Below are 23625 nucleotides of genomic sequence, written 5' to 3' on the forward strand. Positions count from 1 at the left end.
TGAATTCATTTTTGCCTTGGAAAATTTATCTCCAAATGTCATTCTATAGAGAAACATTCATATGTAAAAACATTTTATATCTAGCTACCTAATAAACGTGTCAGAGGTAACCTGCAACAATCCCTGAACGGAGCCAGATGTCATCTCTGTATTCCTTGACTCTGGGATATTGTGCCAAATGAATGAATTCACAGAGTGGAGATGGAGAGCTTTTTCCAAATGCTCTGTAGATGCATCCTCATTTTAAGTAAGCTTGGTATACCAGAAGTCTGAATACATGAGCCAGGAACATAAGAGAGTGATAGTGATCATTCATATTACAGAAGAACCCATTCTCATAAAACAGAGCAGCCGACATGTATTCAGGAATGCATCTCTGAAGTGTAAATGTCATCTTCCAGGAAAAATGTTTAATTTCAGCGGTTTGATTTATAAAAAACTTTTTCAACGCTTATGAACAGGAAGATTTACATTTTTGGAAAGAATATTCAAGAGTGCTACAGGGCAAAGTCTGGTATCTCATCAGTAGTTCCCAGGGTCTGTGAACATTCTCCTTCTTATAAGACATTGTGTCTGAATGGGGTCTCCTGAGGGAGCATTACTTGAAAGAGTGCATGTTAAGGACCAGCTGTTGGAGCCTGGGGAGGAGGGGTGTTTCACATTAGCCAATGGACCTTTTTAAGTTCCCTACACTTTGAGTTAACCACTGTCCTAAATTGGACTCAAATATAATTTGCAAGAGGATTAGTTAGATCTTTGTGACATTTCTGGTATGTGACCAGCTTTTTAGAAGTCAACAACTTAAGACTTTTTGTCAGTGTTGTGACTTAGGGACATGAATTATTAATACACTAGAAAACATTAGTGCCTGCTGATACTTCATACTCATGTTTTAAAACACACAGAACTTTAAGTTATCCTTATTAAAAAGCAACTTTTTATTATTATTTATTATTTAACTTTATATTATTTAACTTTATTATATAACTTTTTATTATTATTATTTGACATCATGCCTAAAATTAGGCTTTCATAATAAATACCTTTAGTTATGAAAGTGTAAAAACTGGCAGTTAAGCTAATTTTCAACAACAGGAGTGTATGGGAGACAAGATGATACATCACAGTGTTATAATGCTGTGCAGCTGCTGAAGTGGTAATGGCCATGGACATGCATGGAAAAAAAATTAACGTCATATGAAGTGAAAAAGAAGAATATAGTAAAATCATGTAATCATGAAAAACATTTGATTAGTTACATAGAGAATATGTACATTAAAAAAAAGCTGAGAACTTAACAAGAAAATAGTGTTTTAGAATGATAAAGATATGGGTAAATTTTTATTATTTTTAATTTAATTGGCATTATGGTTAAAAAATAGTAAAATAAAAACAAACTTGTCTGGAGTTTTTCTTTTTGCCAGTAAAGCAGGTGTCCAGAGTGCCTTGTGGTAGGTAGGAAACAGATTTACAGAGAAATATCTGCTTTTATTTGCTTTTTGCATTGTAAAATGTTTAAGGTTATGGGACATCTGTGAACAGAATGATTTTTTAAAAATTAAATTTGATTTAGGCGATGAGTTTTAAGACTATTATCTGTGTAGAAAGTCACTTAGTCTCTCTAAAGAGCCTTAATTTCCTCAGAAGGGGCAGATGGTGATAATAGGCAGTTGGGAAGATCAGGAATGAAATGGTAAAAGTGACAAGAAAATATAAGATATTGTTTTATTTTTTACTAATGTTAATGCCATTTGATGGCATCCTGTATCCTAAGTTCGAAGTTAATTGGTTGCTACAACTTAAGAAAAACCCATTGGCAGTGTCCTTGTAAACACTGGGCAGTGATGTCACCTCTTCTCTGTACAGACAGCAAACAGCTCTTGGGCTGTGTTGTTGTCAAGTCTCATTCCACTTTTCCCACAATGCTTGTAAGCATGGATGGCAGTCAGTAAATATTTGAATTATTCTGTATGTATAGGACCAGGATGTTTTATCTTCGTATTTTTTCCTGAAATATTTAAGAAAAAGTAAAATCTTAAGTTGATTAACAGAGCAACGTTTTCTAAAATTTTGTGCGTCTCATTTGTAAAACCTTTTTGAGCATGCATTCCATCTTCATATATATACGTATACATGTATACATATATATACACACATATGTTTTCTCTGTGCTAATACCATATAATTACATAACATAAAAATTACAAACAAGTTCTACTGTTTTTCTTCCCACACCACAGTGGACCGTCTTATGTGCTGCATTCTAGGGAGATCACTGATCTAAAGAACTGATCTGAGTGGAAGGTTTAGTATTGACATCTCCTTTTTCTTTTCCTTCTGTAGTAGCACCCCCCACTCATGTAAAAATTGTTATTGGTAACTATGTACCTCTTGGAAACCTTGGAAAAAGTAAATCAAGATATTTGCATCTGCAGATTCTAGCTAACATTTCTTGAGGACTTGTTCTGTTCCAAGTACCATTCTAAAATTCATTTATATGAATTTCTTTACTTAATCCATACAACTCTGTGGGATCAGTTACTATAAATTTTCCTGTTTTACAGCTGAAGAAACTGAGGTACAGCTGGGTGAAGTAACTGGCCCAGGTCATGTAAATGAGCCGGTAGTGGAGCCAGATTTGACCCTAGGCAGTCGGGCTCTTGATTGTGTACTCCAAACCACCCTATTTAAGTCCCAGCGTCTAGTTGGTAGTTACATGATTCTCCATCTTAGATAATACTGTGCGACTAAGCCTAAATGACTATGAGCCATCAGTAGCATATTTTGAATCATCAGGTGGAGACCTAGACTTACTTACAGCTTTAGTAGGACATTGTAAGGTCTTAGACCTGGTGGGAAGCTAAAAGGCTAATAACTAGCTCAGTGGTTTCCAGTCTGTTCACCATCAAAAACTCCATTTCTTCTCTGAGGTAGAATCCTGACAAATTCTTACTTCCCTATAAAAATGTGACTCAAGGAACTTCTTTCTGGTCGAGGTTTTAATTCTTTTAAGGAACTCTCACTGTGTTATAACATAGAAATGGTGTTTTCGTGACTACTTTTTTTGGTCTTTAAATACCTTGTTGTACCTATAATTATTATTTTCCCAAGAATGAAGCTGAAATTGCTTCAAGATGAAAGAGCAGTGGTGCTTGTGGGTGGGTTTGCTACTCCAAACTTTAGAACTACAACAGAAATTAGAGGTTCACAAGGTAATTGCTGTGATTACAGTTTTCTTTTTGGCCCTAGACAGGAGCTCTTGAAACACAATATTCTACTAATTTTTTAAATGTACAGTTTGCAAGGCAACATGGAGATTACTGAGAGTATGTACCATTTCTCCCTCATTTTCTATCAAAGTTAACATATCGTTGGGTCTTTTGAAATTGCTCAGAAAAAAACAGGCATTGCATGTATTATAAGATCCTGTTTAAAAGCCTTAAGTAATTACAAGTGCTGTATCAACCTTGTAATATTGTATAAGGAAATTATTTTAAAAGAAAAAATTTTCCTAATTGCAACTTATCACAGCTTTTAAACATTTGTATGTACCTCTCTAAATGTTACATTTCTGGATAATTCATATTGTCACAATACATGTAATTTTATACTCTAAATTTTGGTATTTCATAATATTTGCACATATCACATAATAGACAATAAATGATAGGCGTTTGTCCTTTCTATTTGGTCCTTATATAATTTTTAGTAACCATACAGTCCTTCCTATTGCTAATGTATTTTACTTTACCATTTTGCTGTTGTTGGATTTAGGTTATTCTTTTTTATATAAAACACTGGTAATGATTTAGAGCACTTGATAATACAATTGTTTTTTTCCCTTCTTTTTGTTTATTATGTTTTTGTTTATTATCGAGGAAATAGCGGTAGTTGTTTGGTAGAAACTATCAGGAATCGGATTACTATGTCAAATATAAGGGCAGTTTTGTGACTTGAAATGCAATTTGTCCTCTATATGGATTGTGGCCATTTCTCTGAAGCTTCTCTATTCATTGTTTTATCATTTTTTCCTATTTTTTTTACATTTTACATTTTTTTATAGAATGAGATTTCATTATTGTTTTACTTGGAATTTTAAAATTATCAGTGTAATTGAAATTATTTGCATATGTTTGCTATTTTCAGTTTCTTGGTTAATGTCTTTCATCCCTCTGTTCTTCTGGGTCTCTGTAGCAGCAATATTAAAAATTCCACATTCTAATTCTATACTAGAGATGTCATCCTTTGACCATGATTTTTGTTGTAATTATTTTTCCCTCTTAGTCCTTTTGTCTTGGTTTTGTTGGCCCTGTGAAAATTATTGCAGTCCTTTATCTTTTCCCTGATAGTATCTGTTGTCAACATTAGAAAATCATCAGACCTCTTTAGCTGATGTACATAGTATATTTTTCAACTTTGTTAGATTTTTTTTTAAGTCAGAGTTTTCTATATTGGTGTTCCAACAAACATTGCTCTGTAGGTGTGTAAAAATAAAAACAAAGTATTCTGATTTTAATTATTTAATTATGTTATTTTAATTGGAAATTGTTGGAACATAAGAGTTAAACATGTTTGTTTAAAAACATTCCAATCTTTGATATTCTGACGTGCATTAAGTATCTCCAGGAAAAAGATACAGTCAGAATGTAGTTTTCCAAATTTGTTATTAACTCTTTTTCCCCAGAATACTTCCAGCTTCTCTCAGAAACAATTTCCCACAAATCACAGTATAGAAACTGCTGCTCTAAGTCATTTGGTTGTTTTTTAACTGGAGCAGTTTTTTTTCTTTTTTTTTTTTTTTCATCAGAGGCAATCCTTGATTCTTGGTAATCATCCCTAAGCAAATACATACCTGGGGCTTCTTGGTCTCCTCTGCCAAATTAGGTCTGTCTCTCTTTGTAAAAACAACAATGACAACAACAAAAAAACCACTAGTTCACAATGACCAGATCTGCGGTGCACAGCTCTCAGTCGTTTTGGGGAGTAAACAAGAGGTCTAAACTCAAAACTGAGGTGGAGAAACCTCCAGTGGCTTATAGCTTGTATTACCTTCAAACTTCTGTCCTTAGAAGCTGGGTAGATGAGCCAACTATAGAAAGCCTAGCATGTGTCGTACTTGGGCATGATAAGAAGTGGAATAAAATATGTTTTTAAATGGAGAAGCAGTTAGATATGGCAGAAAGAACACAAACTTTGGAGTGAAACTTTTTAGATTAAAGGCCTGGTTTTTTCTGTATTCCTGCTTATAAAAAAAAAGAAAGGGGAAAAAAAGGCCTGGTTTTGCCATTTACTAGTTTTTTTGTTTTTGTTTTTGTTTTTTTTTTTTTTTTTTGAGACAGTCTCACTTTGTTGCTCAGGCTAGATAGAGTGAGTGCCTTGGTGTTAGCCTAGCTCACAGCAACCTCAAACTCCTGGGCTCAAGTGATCCTACTGCCTCAGCCTCCCGAGTAGCTGGGGCATGCGCCACCATGCCTGGCTAATTTTTTGTATATATATTTTTTAATTGGTCAATTAGTTTCTTTATATTTTTAGTAAAGGCGGGGTCTTGCTCAGGCTGGTTTCGAACTCCTGACCTTGAGCGATCCAACCGCCTCGGTCTCCCAGAGTGCTAGGATTACAGGCATGAGTGTTATGTTTTTTTGTTTTTTTTGTTGTTTTTTTTTTTTTTTGGCCCTGGCCCCCTGCTTTCTGACTCAATTCCTTCATCTCTAAAAGGGCATTATTAATGCTTGTCTTATTAGATTAATAAGGATTTTTCTATCAGTCACTCAGTGATGTTTTTCGGTAAGTCACTGATATATTAAAGGGTACTTAGAAGCTTTTACAAGCCTGTGCATCTCCATGTGTTGTTGTGGTTGGTTATTAATATTAAACCTATTTTCTGTGTGCAGGTACACATGCTAGCAATCAGTTTTAGTAAAAATTATGCCCATTATCAAGACTAGTTCTCCATTAGTATAGTCCATGAAGGCTGCAGTTTCCAGGGTATGCCTGGAGCTAAGTGGAAAGCTCCTAGGTGATTTTGACTAACACTCTATGCCAAGCAAAGTATTTAGCCAATGGACCTACATGACATGGTTGATATGCAGCTCAGGTGTGACCTGCTTGGGTGGCACAACCCCAGTGCCCTGTAAGTTCACCCCTTCCCACTTTGCTTTTTATCTTTTTCCTCTCCGCCTTTAAAGAGATACTTACCGGTCTTAAGTAACAACCTCAACTACTCTTTGACTGTTTTTTAGAATGCTTCCTGGAATGGGAAGGAAAAGGCTTTTGAAGTTGTTTGTCTAGTGGCCTTATGGCCGAATCCTTGGCCAATTTTTTTTAAGGGTCCTCTATCCTTTGGACCCCACTGTGTCAGGTGGGAAGGTTGGAGAGCAACACAGTTACAAATACAGGCCTTAGGGTCGGGAAGATAGGAAGACCTGTTTTTTTGTGTTTTTTTTTTTCCGGCATATTACGAGGGTACAGATTTTAAGGTTTCAATAAATGCCCTTTTCCCCCTCCCCCCACAAGTCTCCATCATGACCATCCCCCAGATGGTGCACATCTCACTCATTATGTATGTATGTACCCCCCCCCTTGCCTAATACCCTATTACTGTAGTACCTATGTGTCCACTTAGGTGCTGCTCAGCTAATACCAGTTTGCTGGTGAGTATATGTGGTGCTTGTTTTTCCATTCTTGGGATACTTCACTTAGTAGTATGGGTTCCAGCTCTAACCAGGAAAATATAAGATGTGCTATATCACTGTTGTTTCTTAGAGCTGAATAGTACTCCATGGTATACATATACCACATTTTATTAATCCATTCTTGGATTGATGGGCACTTGGGCTGTGTCCACAGCCTTGCAATTATGAATTGTGCTGCTATAAACATTCGAGTGCAGGTGTCTTTTTTGTAGAGTATTATTGGATCTTTTGGGTAGATGCCCAGCAATGGGATTGCTGGATCAAATGGTAGATTCACTTGTATCGCTTTAAGGTATCTCCGTATTGCTTTCCACAGAGGTTGAACTAGTTTGCAGTCCCACCAGCAGTATAGGAGTGTTCCTCTCTCTCCACATCCATGCCAGCATTTGTTATTTGGAGACTTTTTGATAAAGGCCATTGTCACTGGAGTTAAGTGATATCTCATTGTGGTTTTGATTTGCATTTCCCTGATGATTAGAGATGTTGAGCATTTTTTCATATGTTTGTTGGCCATTCTTCTGTGGAAGACCTGGTTTTGAATCTTGGCTCTACTCTTATTAGCTGCATGATCTAGGTCTACTCTGATCTTCAATTTTCTCATCTGTAAAACAGGGATAATAGGAACTTTCTCATAAATATTATGTAAGATTGATGACAATGACATATTGTCATTTATAATCGCGATCATCAGTATGGTGGAGAAGGGAGGCAAGGATGAGCTCAGATAAGAATCCGAGACCATTGGGGAAAGGAAGGAAAAGGAAGGAGCAAGTGCCTCTCTGTGCCAGGTGTTGTGTGAGGCAGGTATTAACAGTGCCATTAGTATCAAAGGGGTAGACTAATTTGACTGTGGTCACACAGGATGTAGTCAAATTTCTCTTTGGCCAAGCAGGAAGTACACGTCTCTTTGGCCTCAAAGCCTGTGTTCGTGACCACAGCATCACACCTCTCTGGTGGCACCTGGCTCCGCAGACCTGGTGTTGGGGATCACAGCCTTAGAGGACATTAAATGTTTCTGATTGAAATCTCTGTGAACGCAGAATAATCTGAATCGTAAGGATAATTCTTATAGTCTAAAACAACACAGATAAACAGCTTATATCCTTTATTTGTGGGTGACTGTATCAACTTTCCATTTTTTGGCTGTGTTATGCAAATCAAGTCTTATTTTAGCTTGGTCGTTTCCCCTTGCATAGCAGCCTCATTCAACTCATGTTAATCTTGAAACTAACAACTGATAACATCTTTACCTCTTCCTTTCCTATACGCTGCTCTTGCTGTGTCCTTCCCCTGTTGGCAGGTATTCTGGGCTGTTGCTGCCTGATTGAATCCTCCTGTAACTGCTGGTGTTATATAATTGTCACACGTGATGATTCTTAGCACCCCACACTTCAACTCCTCAAACTGATATAATTGGGGCTGTGCTTCGAGGTCATGTTCTGCTCTGCTTTCTGCCTCGACTTGTCTTTCATGTCTGCTTCCTTACCTTGTTCCTTCCTTGCTAGTTCCAAGAAGAGTGTAAGGTAGAGTGCTATGAATATCATCTCCTCCATGATTGTAGGAGTTGAGGATGGTGAGGACCCAGAGCAATGCCTGGCCCACACTGGGCACTCTTAGGGCCAGTTCCCTTTTTTTCTTTCTCCTTTTCCCTTTCTTTTTGTTATCCCTGAAACTCCATGCTATTCCAAAGGTGTGCATACAGACAGGCTGCATTTTATTCACTTCTCCTTATTGCCTAATCCATAGCCACTGTTTAGTGAATGTTTCTTGGGTGAATGAATGCATAGAGAGACAATCCTATTTGGGGGAAATGATGAGAAATATTTTCAGTAGTTGGGTTTTAATTTCATTTGTGGCCACTGCCTTTACCCTCTCCGGTGAGAGATAAATCTGCTTTGCCAGGATTCATTGTCCCCACGTAGTCATTTTGGATTCTTCTGCAGTCCCTAGAAGTGGGCATTCTTGTTTTAGTTTCAAGTAGTCAGGAGGTTCTGGGACCATCTTCACTAGTATAGGAGAGGGTAAGAGGGCATATCCCCGGAGTATATTCTGGCCACAGTTTTCCTGAAGCCACCTACAGGTCCTCAGAACTCAGGCACAGACGTAAGAAACGTATTCATTCTTTCACTACCTATTTGTTTGCTTGTTCGTTGGTCAGCTTTTACTGAGTGCTCCTGTAGGTTTGATACCATGCTACATGTTGGGGCCTTTTAATCTGGATTAGAAAGTTACAGCAGGGTGATCTATACCACCTTGTTTCAGCCCTCCAGCTAGATCATTGGCTAACACAAGTCTTTAAAATTAATTTAACAGATATTTACTAAGCATTTCCTATTAATCTGTTTTCAGTAGTGGCGACATTGCCATGAATAGGACAGATACACCTTCTTTGAGAGATTACAGTCTAGTGGGAAAGACAGATTGTAAATGTGGGAGCACACCAATAAGATCATTTCAGAGAGTGTTAGTGCTATACAGGGAGTAAAAGGGTAATGAATGGCGAGCGACTGGAAGTCAGGTGGTCAGAAAGGCCTTTTGAGGAGATGACATACGAGCCAAATGCTGGACAAAAGAGAAGGCACAGGCCAGGTCCCTTCAGATTTGGGGGAAGAGTTTTGAGAAAAGGATTTCAGCAGAGAGGACAGCAGTTGTAAAAGCTCTGAGGTGGGACAAGTTCAGGGGGGTTAGAAAGATTGTGGGCGTGGCTGGAACATAGTGAGTAGCAGAGAGTGTGGGAACAGAATTCAGAGGACAGAGGACTGGGTCACAGAGGGCCTTACAGGCAGTAGTGAGGACTGGATTTTATTTGAACAGTGAATTCATTCATCCTGTCTTTCTTCCTCCAGAATGTATGTGTGTGTGTGTGTTCCTTTCATTCAAGTAAGCAGATTCTTACTAAGTGGCCTCAGTGCAAAGAAAAAAACAAACATGTATATTGTCCTGATATTGAAAGAGACATAGGTACCTAAAACCTAAAAAACAAGATAAAGGATGGAATGACATGAGAAGCGTGGATAAACCCACAGGCTAGTAAGAATTAATATTTTATGAATAACTTTCTTTATCCCATCAAAAGGAGTGCCAGGCTTCTCTCATTTATCTTAGCAAATGGTTTTATTGTTTTACTGTGGCAAATAGAAATGAGGGGGCATGTGGCTGTTAAAGTGAAGGTACATGCAATATTTGGTTTTCACACTTAGACCTGTGCTTGTTGAAGTGCCTGGCGTGTTTACTGGATAAATGAGCAAAATGGTGTAAGAACCCAAGTTTGTTGATCTCAGGAAAAAATGTAGTTGTCTCTCAGTATCCCAGGGGGATTGGTTCCAGGACCCCACAGATTGCAAAATGCATAGATACCAAAATCCATAGATGCTCAAATCCCGTGGTCAACCAGCCCAATGGAACCCGAGGATATGGAAGGCCTGTGGTACACACTTGCATGGTTTGCCATATTCCTCCCCTTTTCTGAGATAATTTACATTTTTCATTGTCATTATTTCCTCTGTCTCCTTTATCCACAACTTCCTTCACGATCACATTGGACTGTTTTCTGAGCTTATATCTTCATGTTAGAATTATACACATATATGTCCTTGCATATGGGGCATCACAGTGGATAAAACAATCAAGTGATTTGGCCATGAGGCTGCATGAGAACGTTATGTCCCCTTGTCCCTGTTTCATCCTCAGAAATGCAGTGATTGTTGTTATACATCCAGTCCCCTCTGTAGCCTGAACACATTGCTCTGCATTCCTCCTTCCTCCTGTCAAGGTAGCGTGATTGCCCAACAAGCCCAAGACCGAAAGTAATCAGTCTCTACCAAAATTAGGCCAAAGTAGTCTTCTGTTGCTTTCTCTATTAATGGAATGACACATGTAAGAAGAACATTTGCATTATGGTAATTATGGGACAGATGCATTTATTAAAATGCAATTTTTGAAAAGACCTTTCTGAATATACCATAAAACAATAAAATGGAAGCACTTTTTTCCCCAAGTGAGTAAAAATGTAATTTGTTAATCACTTTAGTGTAAGTACTTGTTTCAGAGATGTTTTGCTGTCCCCTCTGTAAGTGTTTCAGGACTTTCTCTCTTAGAATGCCCCTCAGAGGTGAGAGTAATGATAGCTAGTCCTTTTTGAGCACTTGCTCTTTGTAAGGCTTTGTGCTAGCCACTAGTGTGTATTAACATATTGAAGCCTCAGAGAACCCTGGGAAGGTAGGTGTGATTCCTGTCTACCACAGCATATCTCTAGGAAATTCTGTGCTATTATTTTATTGTCATGCACTGTTTCCTGTCTCTATAAGAATATTCATAAGATTTAGCTCCAGAGGCTTGTGGTTATTTTCAAAAATCAAATCTACCCATAATAAAAGCAGTTTTTCCTACTTCAGTATGTCGAAAAGAAAGTGCAAATACCACAGACTTAGAAAATCTGTTGTTTGTTTTGGTTTTTTGGAGACAGAGTCTTACTCTGTCTCCCTGGGTAGAGTACAGTGGTGTCATCATAGCTCACTGCAACCTCAAACTCCTGGGCTCAAGTGATCCTCCTGCCTCAGCCTCCTGAGTAGCTTGGACTACAGGCACACACCACAATGCCTGGCTAATTTTTCTATTTTTAGAAAATTTTTAGTAGAGACAGGTTCTCTACTTTTAGTAGAGACAGGTTCTCTATTTTTAGTAGAGACAGGTCTCGCTCTTCCTCAGGCTGGCCTTGAACTCCTGAGCTCAAGCGATCTTCCACCTCAGCCCCCCAGAGTGCTGGGATTACTTACAGGCATAAGCCACCATGCAGGGCCAGAAAATCTTAATGAATAATGACAATAGTATTGTTATTGCTTAGTTAACATAAATATATTTCAATAAAATGTTTTTAAAGAAAGATGACAAAATAACTATTTTAAGGTATAAAACCTCACTTAGAATGTGTAAGTTCTGTCCATCCTGTTAAACAATTACTTTCAGCACTTCATGGTCGTATCTCTTGTATATGTAAGACTGCATATACATATAACACACACACATATATACACACACTTAAACTTTGGCTATTAAAAACTATTAGGGGGCCGGGCGCTGTGGCTCACGCCTGTAATCCTAGCTCTTGGGAGGCCGAGGCGGGCGGATTGCTCAAGGTCAGGAGTTCAAAACCAGCCTGAGCAAGAGCGAGACCCCATCTCTACTATAAATAGAAAGAAACTAATTGGCCAACTGATATATATATAAAAAATTAGCCGGGCATGGTGGCGCATGCCTGTAGTCCCAGCTACTCGGGAGGCTGAGGCAGAAGAATCACTCGAGCCCAGGAGTTTGAGGTTGCTGTGAGCTAGGCTGACGCCACGGCACTCACTCTAGCCTGGACAACAAAGCGAGACTCTGTCTCAAAAAAAAAATAAATAAATAAATAAGATAAAAACTATTAGGGGAAGAATTACAGAGGGCTTTGTTTTCTGAATCTAAAACTATTTTATGCAGCTATTTTCAGGGCAAGTCTTAATGTTGCATACTTTTTTGTAGAGCTGATTATACTTAGGAGTTCATTTATTTAGTCATTTGTTGCTTCATTTCACAAGCATTTTTGAGTATCTGCTATTTGCTAGACACTGGGAATGAAAATTCAGCCAAGAATAGGTTATACAAGGTCCCTGGCTTCATAGAGCTTTTATTCTTCTAGCGTGGAGAGAAATAAATACCATAAAAGTAAATAAATCATGAACAGGATCATTTCAGGGTATGGTAGCACTACAGGAAAAATAGCATGACATGTGTTCCAGAGTAACCCTTGGGTGGCCTGAAGGTATACACTACTTTAGGGTGTCCAAAGAAGGCCTCTTGGAGGAAGAGGCTTTCAATCTGAGGCCTGTGTTAGAAGAAGGAACCAGTTATCCAGAGAGCTTGGGGGAGGAGAGTTCGAGGCAGAGGAATCAGCTGATGCAAGTGCCTAGAGCTGAAAACAAGTGTGTCCCAGATTCATGTATGTCTCGGAGAACATCTGTTTTTACACTCTACTGTGACTATACCACTTGGCCTGGAGGCGTATGAAAGTCCTGTGTCCTACCCTGAGTGGCCTCAGACTGTTATGGAATTTTCTATTCTTGTGTCCAGTTGGTATAATTTTTCTAAATCCTTTCGGTTGCCAGCTCTCACATAATGGTTCCATCAGTGTGGTTTCTCAGCAGTCTCTCTTTAATTTGCAACAGCCTGTATCTTCACTGTGCCTAGAATTCAAATGACTAAACTTGTTAGGACTACATATGAAATAAAACTAAAAAGTTTCCATCCTCAGGTTAAAATTGCTCTCCTAGATTAACATCCCTGCTCTTCAGTTATGTAGAGAATGCAATGTTGCTGTATTGCAAACTTCTAAACAGCAAGGTGTTGTTCTGTCATTAGAGATGAGCATATTCTCCTCTATTATTTGTAATTCATTCTTTTTTATTATTATTTTTGAGACAGGGTCTTGCTCTGTCACCCTTACTAAGAGTGCAGTGGCATTACCATATCTCACTGCAACCTCAAACTCCTGACCTCAAGTGATCCACCTGCCTCAGTCACCCTATCAGTTCATAGATGAGTTGGTAAAACATTTAACAAAAGTTCTGGGACTGTAGCTCCCCCTACCCCCGTCCAAAAGAAAGTAGTAGATGGTCTCATAAAATGTTATGGTTGAAATCTTCCATCTCTTTGCTCATTTGGAGCTGTTAACTCCAAATGTGCAAGGGCATTAAAACAGACTCATTAACTTCTCTTGAGTAGATCCATCCTTATGTGGTCATCATTTCCCAAAGCTAAACCAATAGGTTATTTTCCTACAGAAACAGAGCTTTCTTTCTTTCTTGAAACTAATTAAGAAATGTTAAGATCCACAGGAAGCTTGGCCATGCCTTCTTCAACAAATAGGTGGCATAGTTGAAAAAGCACAGACTGGTTCTTCTCTTATGTGGTGTGTGGCGCTTGGCAAGCTATTTTATTCTCTATGGCCCAAGGTTTTTCACTGGGGAAAAAACAGGCAATAATATGCATATAAAAAATGATGAGAATTATTTTTTAATGTCATAACAAACAGTTCATTGAAGGATAAACCCATTGAATTCAATCTCTTAAATGAGTGTTTATGTGCATTATTTTCTTTCTCTCATACTATTCTAGCAACCTAAATGTCTTATAATTTTTTAACTCAAATTTATCTCTGAAAAGGGGTGTGTAGTCCTCTTCCATATGCTGTGACTCTATTTTTAGTTTCAGCTCATCACAAATGTCACTGGAAAGCAGAATTGGGTAGTGGTTAGGAGATAAGGCTCTGTTGTCAAAGACCCGGGTTCAAATTTCAGCTCTGCCACTCTGGACAAGTTAATGTTTCTAAGCTCCTGTTTCCTCATCTAGAAAATGGATTTAATAATAGTACTTATTTCATAGGATTTTTGTGAAAATTAAGTGAGGTGATCCATGTAACTTCTTAGCATGCTTTCTGGTTCATACCAAGCAATTAGTAAATATTAGTTATCTTCCCCCTTTCCTCTAAAGTACAGATCTTAAATCTTTGCAATAATTCAAAATTTTTATCTTCCCTGAAAACTGGTAAAACATTTCCTTTAAGCATGATATGCACTGTGACTGGGATGTGAGATGGCTTGAGGCGCTAAGCAGAGGAGCATTTTATATAGTTAGAGGGTTGTAGTAATTTTCAGGGCATCTTCTATTAATGGCAAGTGATCTTCATTTTCCATTGATAGTAGCTCTTTATATTGTAGCTCTTTGCAGTTATTTAACTTTTTAAATAAGGTGTGAGTGGATTTAAAGAATAATATTAAACAGAAGTACAGGTGGTCCATAGCTGTGACAAAATTGTGGAGTTGGAATATCAGTGATGGTCATGGTGGAAATAGCGCTGAATCAGTTGCCATCTGAAAACCCCGGTTTTCATCCTGATAGAAAAAGCCTGTGCTTTGGGACTTGGTAGATATTAGTCTGAAATGTGACATTAGTACTTTCTGGTTCTATGGCCTTGGGCAAGTTACTTAATCTTTCTTTCCCTCCCTTCCTAGAAGTATTTACTAAAGGCTTACCACATTTCCTTGTCTGAAAAATGAGGATAATACTTGACAGCGTTTTGGTAAAGATACAATACAAAAAGATCAGATAATTGAAAGCATATATATTTACCTAATTGATGGGTTTTATATAACAAGCATTATACCCCATGCAGGGTAAGTGCTCCGTAAATGTTAGTTCTTAATGTTATTTAGGATTTGTGGTTGTAAGTGATAGAATACCAACTTCAACTGGCTTGGTACAGAAAGAATTTGTTGTCTTATGTGCTCAGACTGCAAGAAGGTTAGCAATGACATATGCCTTGGGGACAATTAGAAGCAAGGACTGAGATCCCACAGGACTCTCTCCAACTGTTATCTCTGGTACTCTACCCCTGTTAATGTCATTCTCTCTGGCCAGACTCTCCTCACATCTAGAAACACAACCACTGGTGGTCCCAGACTGACATGACCAGAAAGGGACTGAGCATTGTGATCATTGTTCCCAAGCCCAGAAACCCTAGGAAGGACTCTGAGCCCCAATATGGGTCAGGTGCCCACCTGGCCAGCCATTGGTTTAGAGAACAGGAGCTGAACGAAAATGGCAGGAAAGACCATTTTCCAGAAGAAGGGGAATGATAGGTGCCTTCTCCCATCACATTTACCCCCTTTCGTTTCCTGTGTAACTTTGAGGGAAGTACTTATCCTTTGTGGGCTTCAGTTTTCTCCTCTTAAGTTCTGAGGTTTAGATGATGTAATAGATGTGAGTGCACATTTAATGTTACAGAATTTTTTGTATGCAGATTTATTATTGTCACTGTTATTTGCTCATCCCCTGCAAATCTTGGCACATCATCCAAAGGCCCCCAGCCTGTATACCCCAGACCCTTGAGGAAGCAGTAATTGGTTCAGAGTGCTGTGTATTTTTTTTTGTGCTGTGTATTTTGAATACATCCCCTTTTAAACTTGTTTTTGAAGTGTAATACACATAAAGAAAAGAGTATATACCTTAAATGTACACTTTGATGAATTTTAACAAACTAAACACACTTGTGTATCCAGCACGTAGATTAAGTATCAGTAGCAGGCCAGGCACAGTGTCTCACGCCTGTAATCCTAGCACTCTTGGAGGCCGAGGCAGGATTGCTTGAGATCAGGAGTTTAAGACCAGCCTGAGCAAAAGTGAGACTCATCTCTACCAAAAATAGAAAAAATCAGCTGGGTGTGGTGGTGAGTGCCTGTAGTCCCAGTTACTTAGGAGGCTGAAGAAGAAGGATCATTTGAGCCCAGGAGTTTGAAGTTGTGGTGAACTATGATGACACCACTGCACTCTGTCAACCCTGAGCAACAGAGTGAGACACTGTCTCAAAAAAAATAAAACACAATAAAAAAGAACAACAATGAACCCCTAGAAGCCCCCCACTTGTAGCACAAGTAGATTAATGTGCCTGTTTTTGATTCATCATCTAAGAAATCATTTTAAAGCATTGCCAGCCTCATGGCAGCATTTTCCATGACTATGCTTTTTTAGTCAACAGGTTTTAAAAATAAAACTGCCATATGTCATAGCTAATTTTTTTATTTTTAACACTAAAAAAATCTTCAAACTTGAAAGCACTGTGAAAAGCTTTTCAGGTCATTCCTACTTATTACACCCTCTTAAATGTTTGGTTTTTGTTTTTGTTTTTTTTTCTGGCAGAAATTACCATTAGGTGATAAAATATATTCTGTTCCCTGGGTATTGTATCATTCATGTCTAAGGCTTGCCTCTTTCGCTTAACAGATCATAAACTCCTGAGAGAAGGAAATAAGCCTTAGGATTTCTTAGGTGTCTTGTATTTTCATTTCTGTGCATAGCTTAGCATAATAATTGACTAAATAACCATGGTATTCATTTCACCACACTGAGATTTGGTGGAATGAGTCTGCATGTATCCTGAAAACATAACTACTGGAATCCTGGGCACTTTGGTGTTTGAAATGGTTCCTTGCTAGTAAATATGTCAGTTTGCTGTTGCTTTTGTGCTCAGCAAAACAAATGTAGTTATAAGTGAGTTTTTCTTATCGTGTTTTTTTTTTTTTTTTAATTTACAAAATTTTCCAACATCTTTTTTCCTCTTTGTTTTTCTCTTTTAGGCTCTAGACCAAGATAGAACAGCTCTACAGAAAGTGAAGAAGTCTGTAAAAGCAATATATAATTCTGGTCAAGGTAAGCACTTACCAAATCAGATAACATGAATTATAAATAATGTCCACAGAGTTTTCTTTGTTATTTGTAAGATGTTAAGTTTATAGAAAACTTGATACAGATGGAAAAAAGTAAATAGTTGAAAGAAATTCATTTTTTTTCTCTTTTTTCCTCTCTCTCTGTACTATTAGCCCAAACCTATTGGTGTTTCCAAAGTAAAAAGAAGAAAAAACGTTAGTTGCAGTAGATTTTATTGTATGTTTAAGAACTTAATAGAGTTATAGCTAATTTTGTCATGGGTAACATATGAAATGTATAATCTTTGTGTATATGGTCAACCTGTAATTCAGTGGCCTCAGTTAAGCACACAAGAGTCCTTTCCTTCTTGAATGTACATGTATACATTTGAAAATCAGTAGTAACAAAGGACACAGGATGAAAGAGAGGAGGGAACAAGGTTAAATTTAGACCTGGACCTGCCAGCTATCATTCTTTTCTCGGAAGGGATGCCAGATAACCTATGTAACCAAATGCTTTAGCTTTCTTGTTGTGACTTTGTCAACTCAGAGACAAAAGTATGTTGTCAATGAGTAAGAGGAAACAAACCAAATTAAGCAGAACAGTAGGTAACCGGAAAAAATGGTAGGCTCTGTCGCCACAGGGAAGGAGAGACTTTGGAAACATAAAATGAATTTCAAGGTTTCTGACTCACATCTTTTGTTATTATCATTATTGCAGTACTAGCTCACCAACCCAGACGTTACTTCTCTAAGAAATCAGTTGTCTGTAACCTAGCAAAATCTGGGAAGGGAAGGTAGCCGACTTTAATAGAAAGGGGACAGGCTTTGAAGTTGGACAGATGTGAGTTCTTCTCCTTGCTAAGTTACTGCGCTGTCTTGAACCTTCCTTTTTCTCATCTGTAAAACAGGGTTGTTGAAGGGATATAATGAGCTAATATCTATAAAGAACCTGCCAGGTCATGGTTGTTCAGTAAATGCCAGTTCCTCTTAATTTTATTATCATTAAATTATAGAGCAGAAAGGAACATGAACAAGGGAAAACCCTCAGGTACTTTATGGCCCTCCTTCCTCATCAGGGCTGGGAATCACTAGCCTGACTAAACTGGAAACCTAATAGTCTCTTGTTCTTTAAAACCCTCTAGGCCTTGGGACATTCTGTAATATTAACTGTTAACACATTTCACACCCTGCTGCCTTGATTTCCCTCCCTCACTTCTTTATATCTAATAAAATACTCCTCATTAAGGTAGATAAATGATAGTTGTTTAGTTGTGACCAAATGTTCTTTTAAGTCTTGGCCTAAATCATATACCTGATTTATAATATCTTTAGCTTTGTTTTAATGAACTCCCACATGTTTAATGAACTCCCACAGGCCCTTTACAGATATTAGCTCTCTTGAGAAGCAAGTGGGATAGATAACTAGTAGGTGCCATGAAAGAGGGTTCTGAGATGCTGTTATTTTTCTGTTTCTTGATTTTGGTGGTAGTTACATCTTTAAATTCACTTTTTGATAATTCATCAAATGTTACACTTAGGATTTACGTACTTTTCGATAGGTATACATGTTATGTACCAATAAAAACATACTTAAAATGTATATATGAAGAGGTTCAGTGATGCCTTGATTATGATTTGGAAAAACCAAATAAATGGGATTTGTTAAATAAACAATAGTATATCTGTGTAATAGAATATATACACCCTTTAAGAAAAAGAGAGGAAATCAAGTAATACAGGTCTGAGTTTGAATCCTAGCTTTGCCATACTTGTTAAAGTAAATTATTGAACTTTTATGCATCTTAAATTTCCTCACCCTAAAATAAGAATTAGGTCATTAAATATGAAATATCCAATTTCTAACCAAAAGTTTAGTTATTATTATATCTAAAACAAAAAGCAGTACAATTAATCAAAATATGTATCAACACAGTTTTGCCATCTTAACGGAAGCTTATGCCAGCAGTGAAGAAGCCTAGAGAGCCAGTGGTGATAAAATCACAAAAGGCGTTTTCCACAGCTTGTTGAGAATTGAATATTTTTTCTTGCAAGAAGTAGTCCAAAGCCGGGAAGGAAGTGGTAGTCAGTTGGTGCAAGGTTTGGTGAATATGGTGGATGACAGTTTCCAAGTCCAGCTCCTATAGTTTAAGCACCGTTGTTTTTTTATTTTTTTTTATTTTTTGCAATATGTGGTCTTGCAAGAGGATTGATCTGTCTCTGTTGACCAATCTTTGCTGCTTAATCGCAAGAATCCTCATTTCATCCAATTGGTTGCAGTAGACATCTGCTGTAATCAATTGACCAGGTTTCATGAAGCTATAGTGAGTAATACTGATATCAGCACTAGATCATCAAACAGACACCATTAGCTTTTTCTGATGAATATTTGGTTTTGTACTGTGTTTCAGCACTTCATCTTTATCTAATTATTGTGCTGAACACTTGGAATTGTCAAAAAGGATCCATTTTTCATCACATGTAACAATATGTAGAAATGGTTCACCTTTATGTTGTCACAGCAAAGAAAGACAAGCTTCGAGACTGTTTCTATTCGTTTGCTTGTTTGATTCATGCAGTGCCCATCTTTCCAGCTTCTTTATCTTGCCCATTTATTTAAAATGGTCCAGTATTGTTGGAATAGGAATGTCTGACCTTGCTGCTAATTGACGCATAGGTTGAGATGGATTCGCTTCCACCACAGCTTTCAGCTCATCATTATCCACCTTGGTTAAAAGTCACCCACATGGCTCATTTTAAAATTAAAATCACCAGAACAGAACTTCTCAAACCATCAATATGCTGGGTGTTCGTTAGCCACATCCTTCCCAAACACTTCTTTGGTATTTCAAGCTGTCTGTGTTGCATTGGTTCCACAATGGAACTCATATTCAGAAATAACATAAATTTTTGACTTATCCATGGTTTCGCAAAGATTGCTCTTAAAAAAAAATTTGAAAGATAATTACAAGCCAAAACATGCATTTAAAAGACTGAAGATGTACCTTCACAATAATAATAATAAAAAAAGCATCAAAGTGAAATGTCGGAGATATCAACTGTCAAACTTAGTACTTAAGGAAATTGGACATTTCATACTTAATAACCCCATAACATCTGATTTGCAGAATATTGTATGGACAAGATGAAAGAACATTTAAGCCCCCTAATATGCTGCCTGTCACATAGTAGATGCTTAACAAATGGTAGATGGGGAAAAAGGGCAGCTAGAGCAATAGCATGGCACGTGCACCTTCTTTGTTTTTATGCTTGTACAGATAACATTGGACCAGTCTGATTTTATAAAGAGCTTAATGAGCCATTATTTGCCTCAGGAAGAACTGTCAGTTCTCCATAATGTAATGGTTCATACTTGAGGCTCTCAGCTTGTGAGCCACAGAAAGGAGACCTTTGCTTCACAGTTATGAGGTGCTGCCATCCATACCGTGCTGCGGGCTCCATGTGTCTCTTTTCTTTTCCAAATATTCTTGCTCAAGATGCATTTCATCCCATGGCCACAAGGACCACATCATTCAGCAGCTCATACAAAGACTCTTTTACTTGAAGATGTGCTTCATCTTGTTCTTTAAAGAGTTTCCTTGGTCATAGCTGCTGTGGATATGACAGGAGGGAGAGGTTGTCCCTGTATTGGTGTAAAGAAAGCTCAGGGTGTGTGTGCAGAATTTGGGTGCTGTCTCCTCCCCTAGATTGTATTCTCCTTGTGGATGGGGGGTACACAGCTAACTGAGCTTTGAATCCCTCCAGCCTGGATTAGGGGCTCTCCTTTGTGCTTTCCTCCTAGGCTTGTACTATCCATTAGAGTAACCCCCAGTCACATATGGTTTTAAAGCTTAATTCAGATAAAATAAAATTTAACATTGTTTCTTAGTCTCGATAGTCACATTTCAAGGGCTTATTAGCCACATTATGACTAGTGGCTACTGCAGATCACATGGTAAGACAGGAAGAGGAAGGAAGGGCCAGACTCTCTTAATAACCAGTTCTCTTGGGGACTAATAGAGCAAGAATTCATTCATTCATCATGATTGGCAATAAGCCATTCATGAGGGATCTGCCCCCATGACCCAGATACCTCCATTAGGCCCCATCTCCAACATTGGGGATCAGATTTCAGTGTGAGATTTGGTGGGGCCAAACAAATCATATCCAAACCATAGCTGAGAGCCTAGCTGTCACTACCTTTGCTCTTTGCAGCTACTCCACTTGTCTTCTACCTGACACATGGCAGGGGCTCAGCAAGTTTTGAGTGGATTACATCATGTTGGTTTGATGGGTCCCTCCCAGGGAGGCTTTCTCAGGATGGCTGTTAAATATCCACTAATCATGAATATTCATAAATGGATCCCTCAAATGTAAACTCCCAGCTTTTTTTTTTTTTTTTCCGGCATATTATGGGGGTACAGATTTTAAAGTTTCAATAAATGCCCTTCCCCCCTCCCCCCACAAGTCTGAGTCTCCAGCGTGACCATCCCTCAGATGGTGTGCCTATCACTTGTTATGTATGTATATACCCGCCCCCCCACCCCCCCTCCCCAAAACCCTATTACTGTAGTACCTATGTGTCCACTTAGGGTGCTACTCAGTTAATACCAGTTTGCTGGAGAATATATCTGGTGCTTGTTTTTCTACTCTTGGGATACTTCACTTAGTAATATGGGTTCCAGCTCTAACCAGGAAAATATAAGATGTGCTATGTCACCATTGTTTCTTAGAGCTGAATAGTACTCCATGGTATACATATACCACATCTCCCAGCTTTATAATATGTGGGATGACTTTGTTGGTTCCCAGATGAGGCCACAGTGGTAGTTACTAAGCCCGTGGCTCAGAAATGTGAGGATAAACTCAGATCCCTCCAGGCTCCTCACAGACTGCCCAGGCCTGACAGAGTTTCTGCAGTCATGAAAAGGAGGTATAGTATATCCAAGTTTTTGGTCAGCTTGTGTGGGCAGCACTATGTGACATTTAATTCTTAAAAAATAGCTAAATGAGTAAAACAGTGGTGTTGCATATCTTTCCATGATACATGTCAGTGGAATCCAAGCAGTTCTCATCCAAGGACTTTTGGTCTTGCTTAAAGAAACCACAAGAGGCTGAACCCTGGTATCTGTTTTCCAATGTGTTTTCATAATTTTCGTGTTTTCTCATAGCACTTAAGTGACACATAAACCATGTGATATTCTTTAAAGATTTAAGAAGTATTTTGTATTTCAGGTTGGCGATAACCTGCCACTCACCTTCCCAAAGTGATTTGAAAGGTGGTTGAAAATTGTGAAGGGTCTTACTCTTAAAATGTGTTTTTTACACATAAGTTTTTGTCAGTATTATTAGTGTGCAGTGAGGGAGTTTTTAAAAATATTATTTTCATGCAAGCCCTTTAGGTTAAAGATTGCTTTGGAAATTTGTCTCTGACTTGTCCCTGCTGTGTATGAGGACATTAAAAAAAAAAAAATTGAGTCTGTGAATTGTTTAGACCAATGGAAAACTCTGCAAGACATTCAGTTTTCCTGGGTTGTTTTCTAAGTTTTAACATTATTCATCTATGAAACACATTGTCATTTAGAAAGTTTGCCTTAGTGGTCCCTCCCTACTCTCCCCCCCTTTTCCTAATACATGATTAAAATAACTAATAGTTTGTTGGGCACTGTGGGGGTTTTAAAATATGTTGCAATTCTTTAGCATTTTGTATTTCCAAAGATAGAGCCTAATTAACCTTCCCCTTGAATTGAACACTAGAGTTAGTAACTCCCTTCTAATGAATAGAATGTAATGAAGTGATGCCATGTGATATTCAAGACCAGTTCGTGGAAAAGATAGGTCCCCCCCTTCCCCATCTCCCCTGTTTTCTGATCATTTGCTTTGGAGGAAGCCAACCACCCACCACATTATGGGACACTCGAGCAGACCTGTGGAGAGAGGTCTCCCACCAAAAACTACCACTAACCAGCCATGTGAATGAGGCACCTAGAAGCTACTCTGCTAACCCCTGTCAGATTTTCAGATGACTGCAGCTCTGGCTGGCATCTTGATCTCAGTCTTTATGAGAGACCCCTGGTCAGTACAGTAGGAATGGGGCTGGCATTTATAGGATTTTTGACCTTGCAGGCATGGGCATGCGCATGTACATGCACATCATAAGTCAGGTGTGGCTCTTGAGAAACAGGAATGTACTGCTTGCTTCTCAGTATTGTTAAAAAACACAGTAATATGTGTTTTTATAAAGTGGAAGTCATGTGGTTCATAGAAGTCATGCTTATACTGAATTTGTTGTTCTACCAAATGAGTTAGCTAGGTTGAAAACATTAATCTTTCTGAACAGATACATGACGACACACACACACACTTGTACCTGTACACTTTTCCCTGGGAATAAAGACCCAGAAAATTCCTGCTACTAGGTATTTTTCTGTGTTAAGGTATTTCTTTTTCATCAAATTAAAACAGGTATTTTAGGCTGGGCACAGTTTACTCCTGTAATCCTAGCAGTCTGGGAGGCCAAGGAGCGAAGATTGCTTGGGGTCAGAAGTTCAAAATCAGCCTGAGATGGCCGGCCGCGGTGGCTCACGCCTGTAATCCTAGCATTCTGGGAGGCCGAGACGGGTGGATTGCTCGAGGTCAGGAGTTCGAAACCAGCCTGAGCAAGAGCGAGACCCCCGTCTCTACTATAAATAGAAAGA

At 38.3% G+C, this 23625-nt stretch overlaps 1 protein-coding gene across 2 annotated transcripts in view; it reads left to right on the forward strand.

The window, feature by feature from the left end:
- ASAP1 (ArfGAP with SH3 domain, ankyrin repeat and PH domain 1) overlaps positions 1-23625 on the forward strand; it is a 342366-nt gene that overhangs the window by 170771 nt on the left and 147970 nt on the right. For both annotated transcript variants that reach the window (XM_012785407.3, XM_076005020.1), the window contains exon 4: positions 16859-16931. In XM_012785407.3, the coding sequence (XP_012640861.1) occupies positions 16859-16931 (73 nt within the window). The remainder of the gene's footprint in view (positions 1-16858; positions 16932-23625) is intronic.

Source organism: Microcebus murinus, chromosome 7 (genome assembly GCF_040939455.1).
Source record: "Microcebus murinus isolate Inina chromosome 7, M.murinus_Inina_mat1.0, whole genome shotgun sequence".
NCBI classification, from domain to species: Eukaryota; Metazoa; Chordata; class Mammalia; order Primates; family Cheirogaleidae; genus Microcebus; species Microcebus murinus.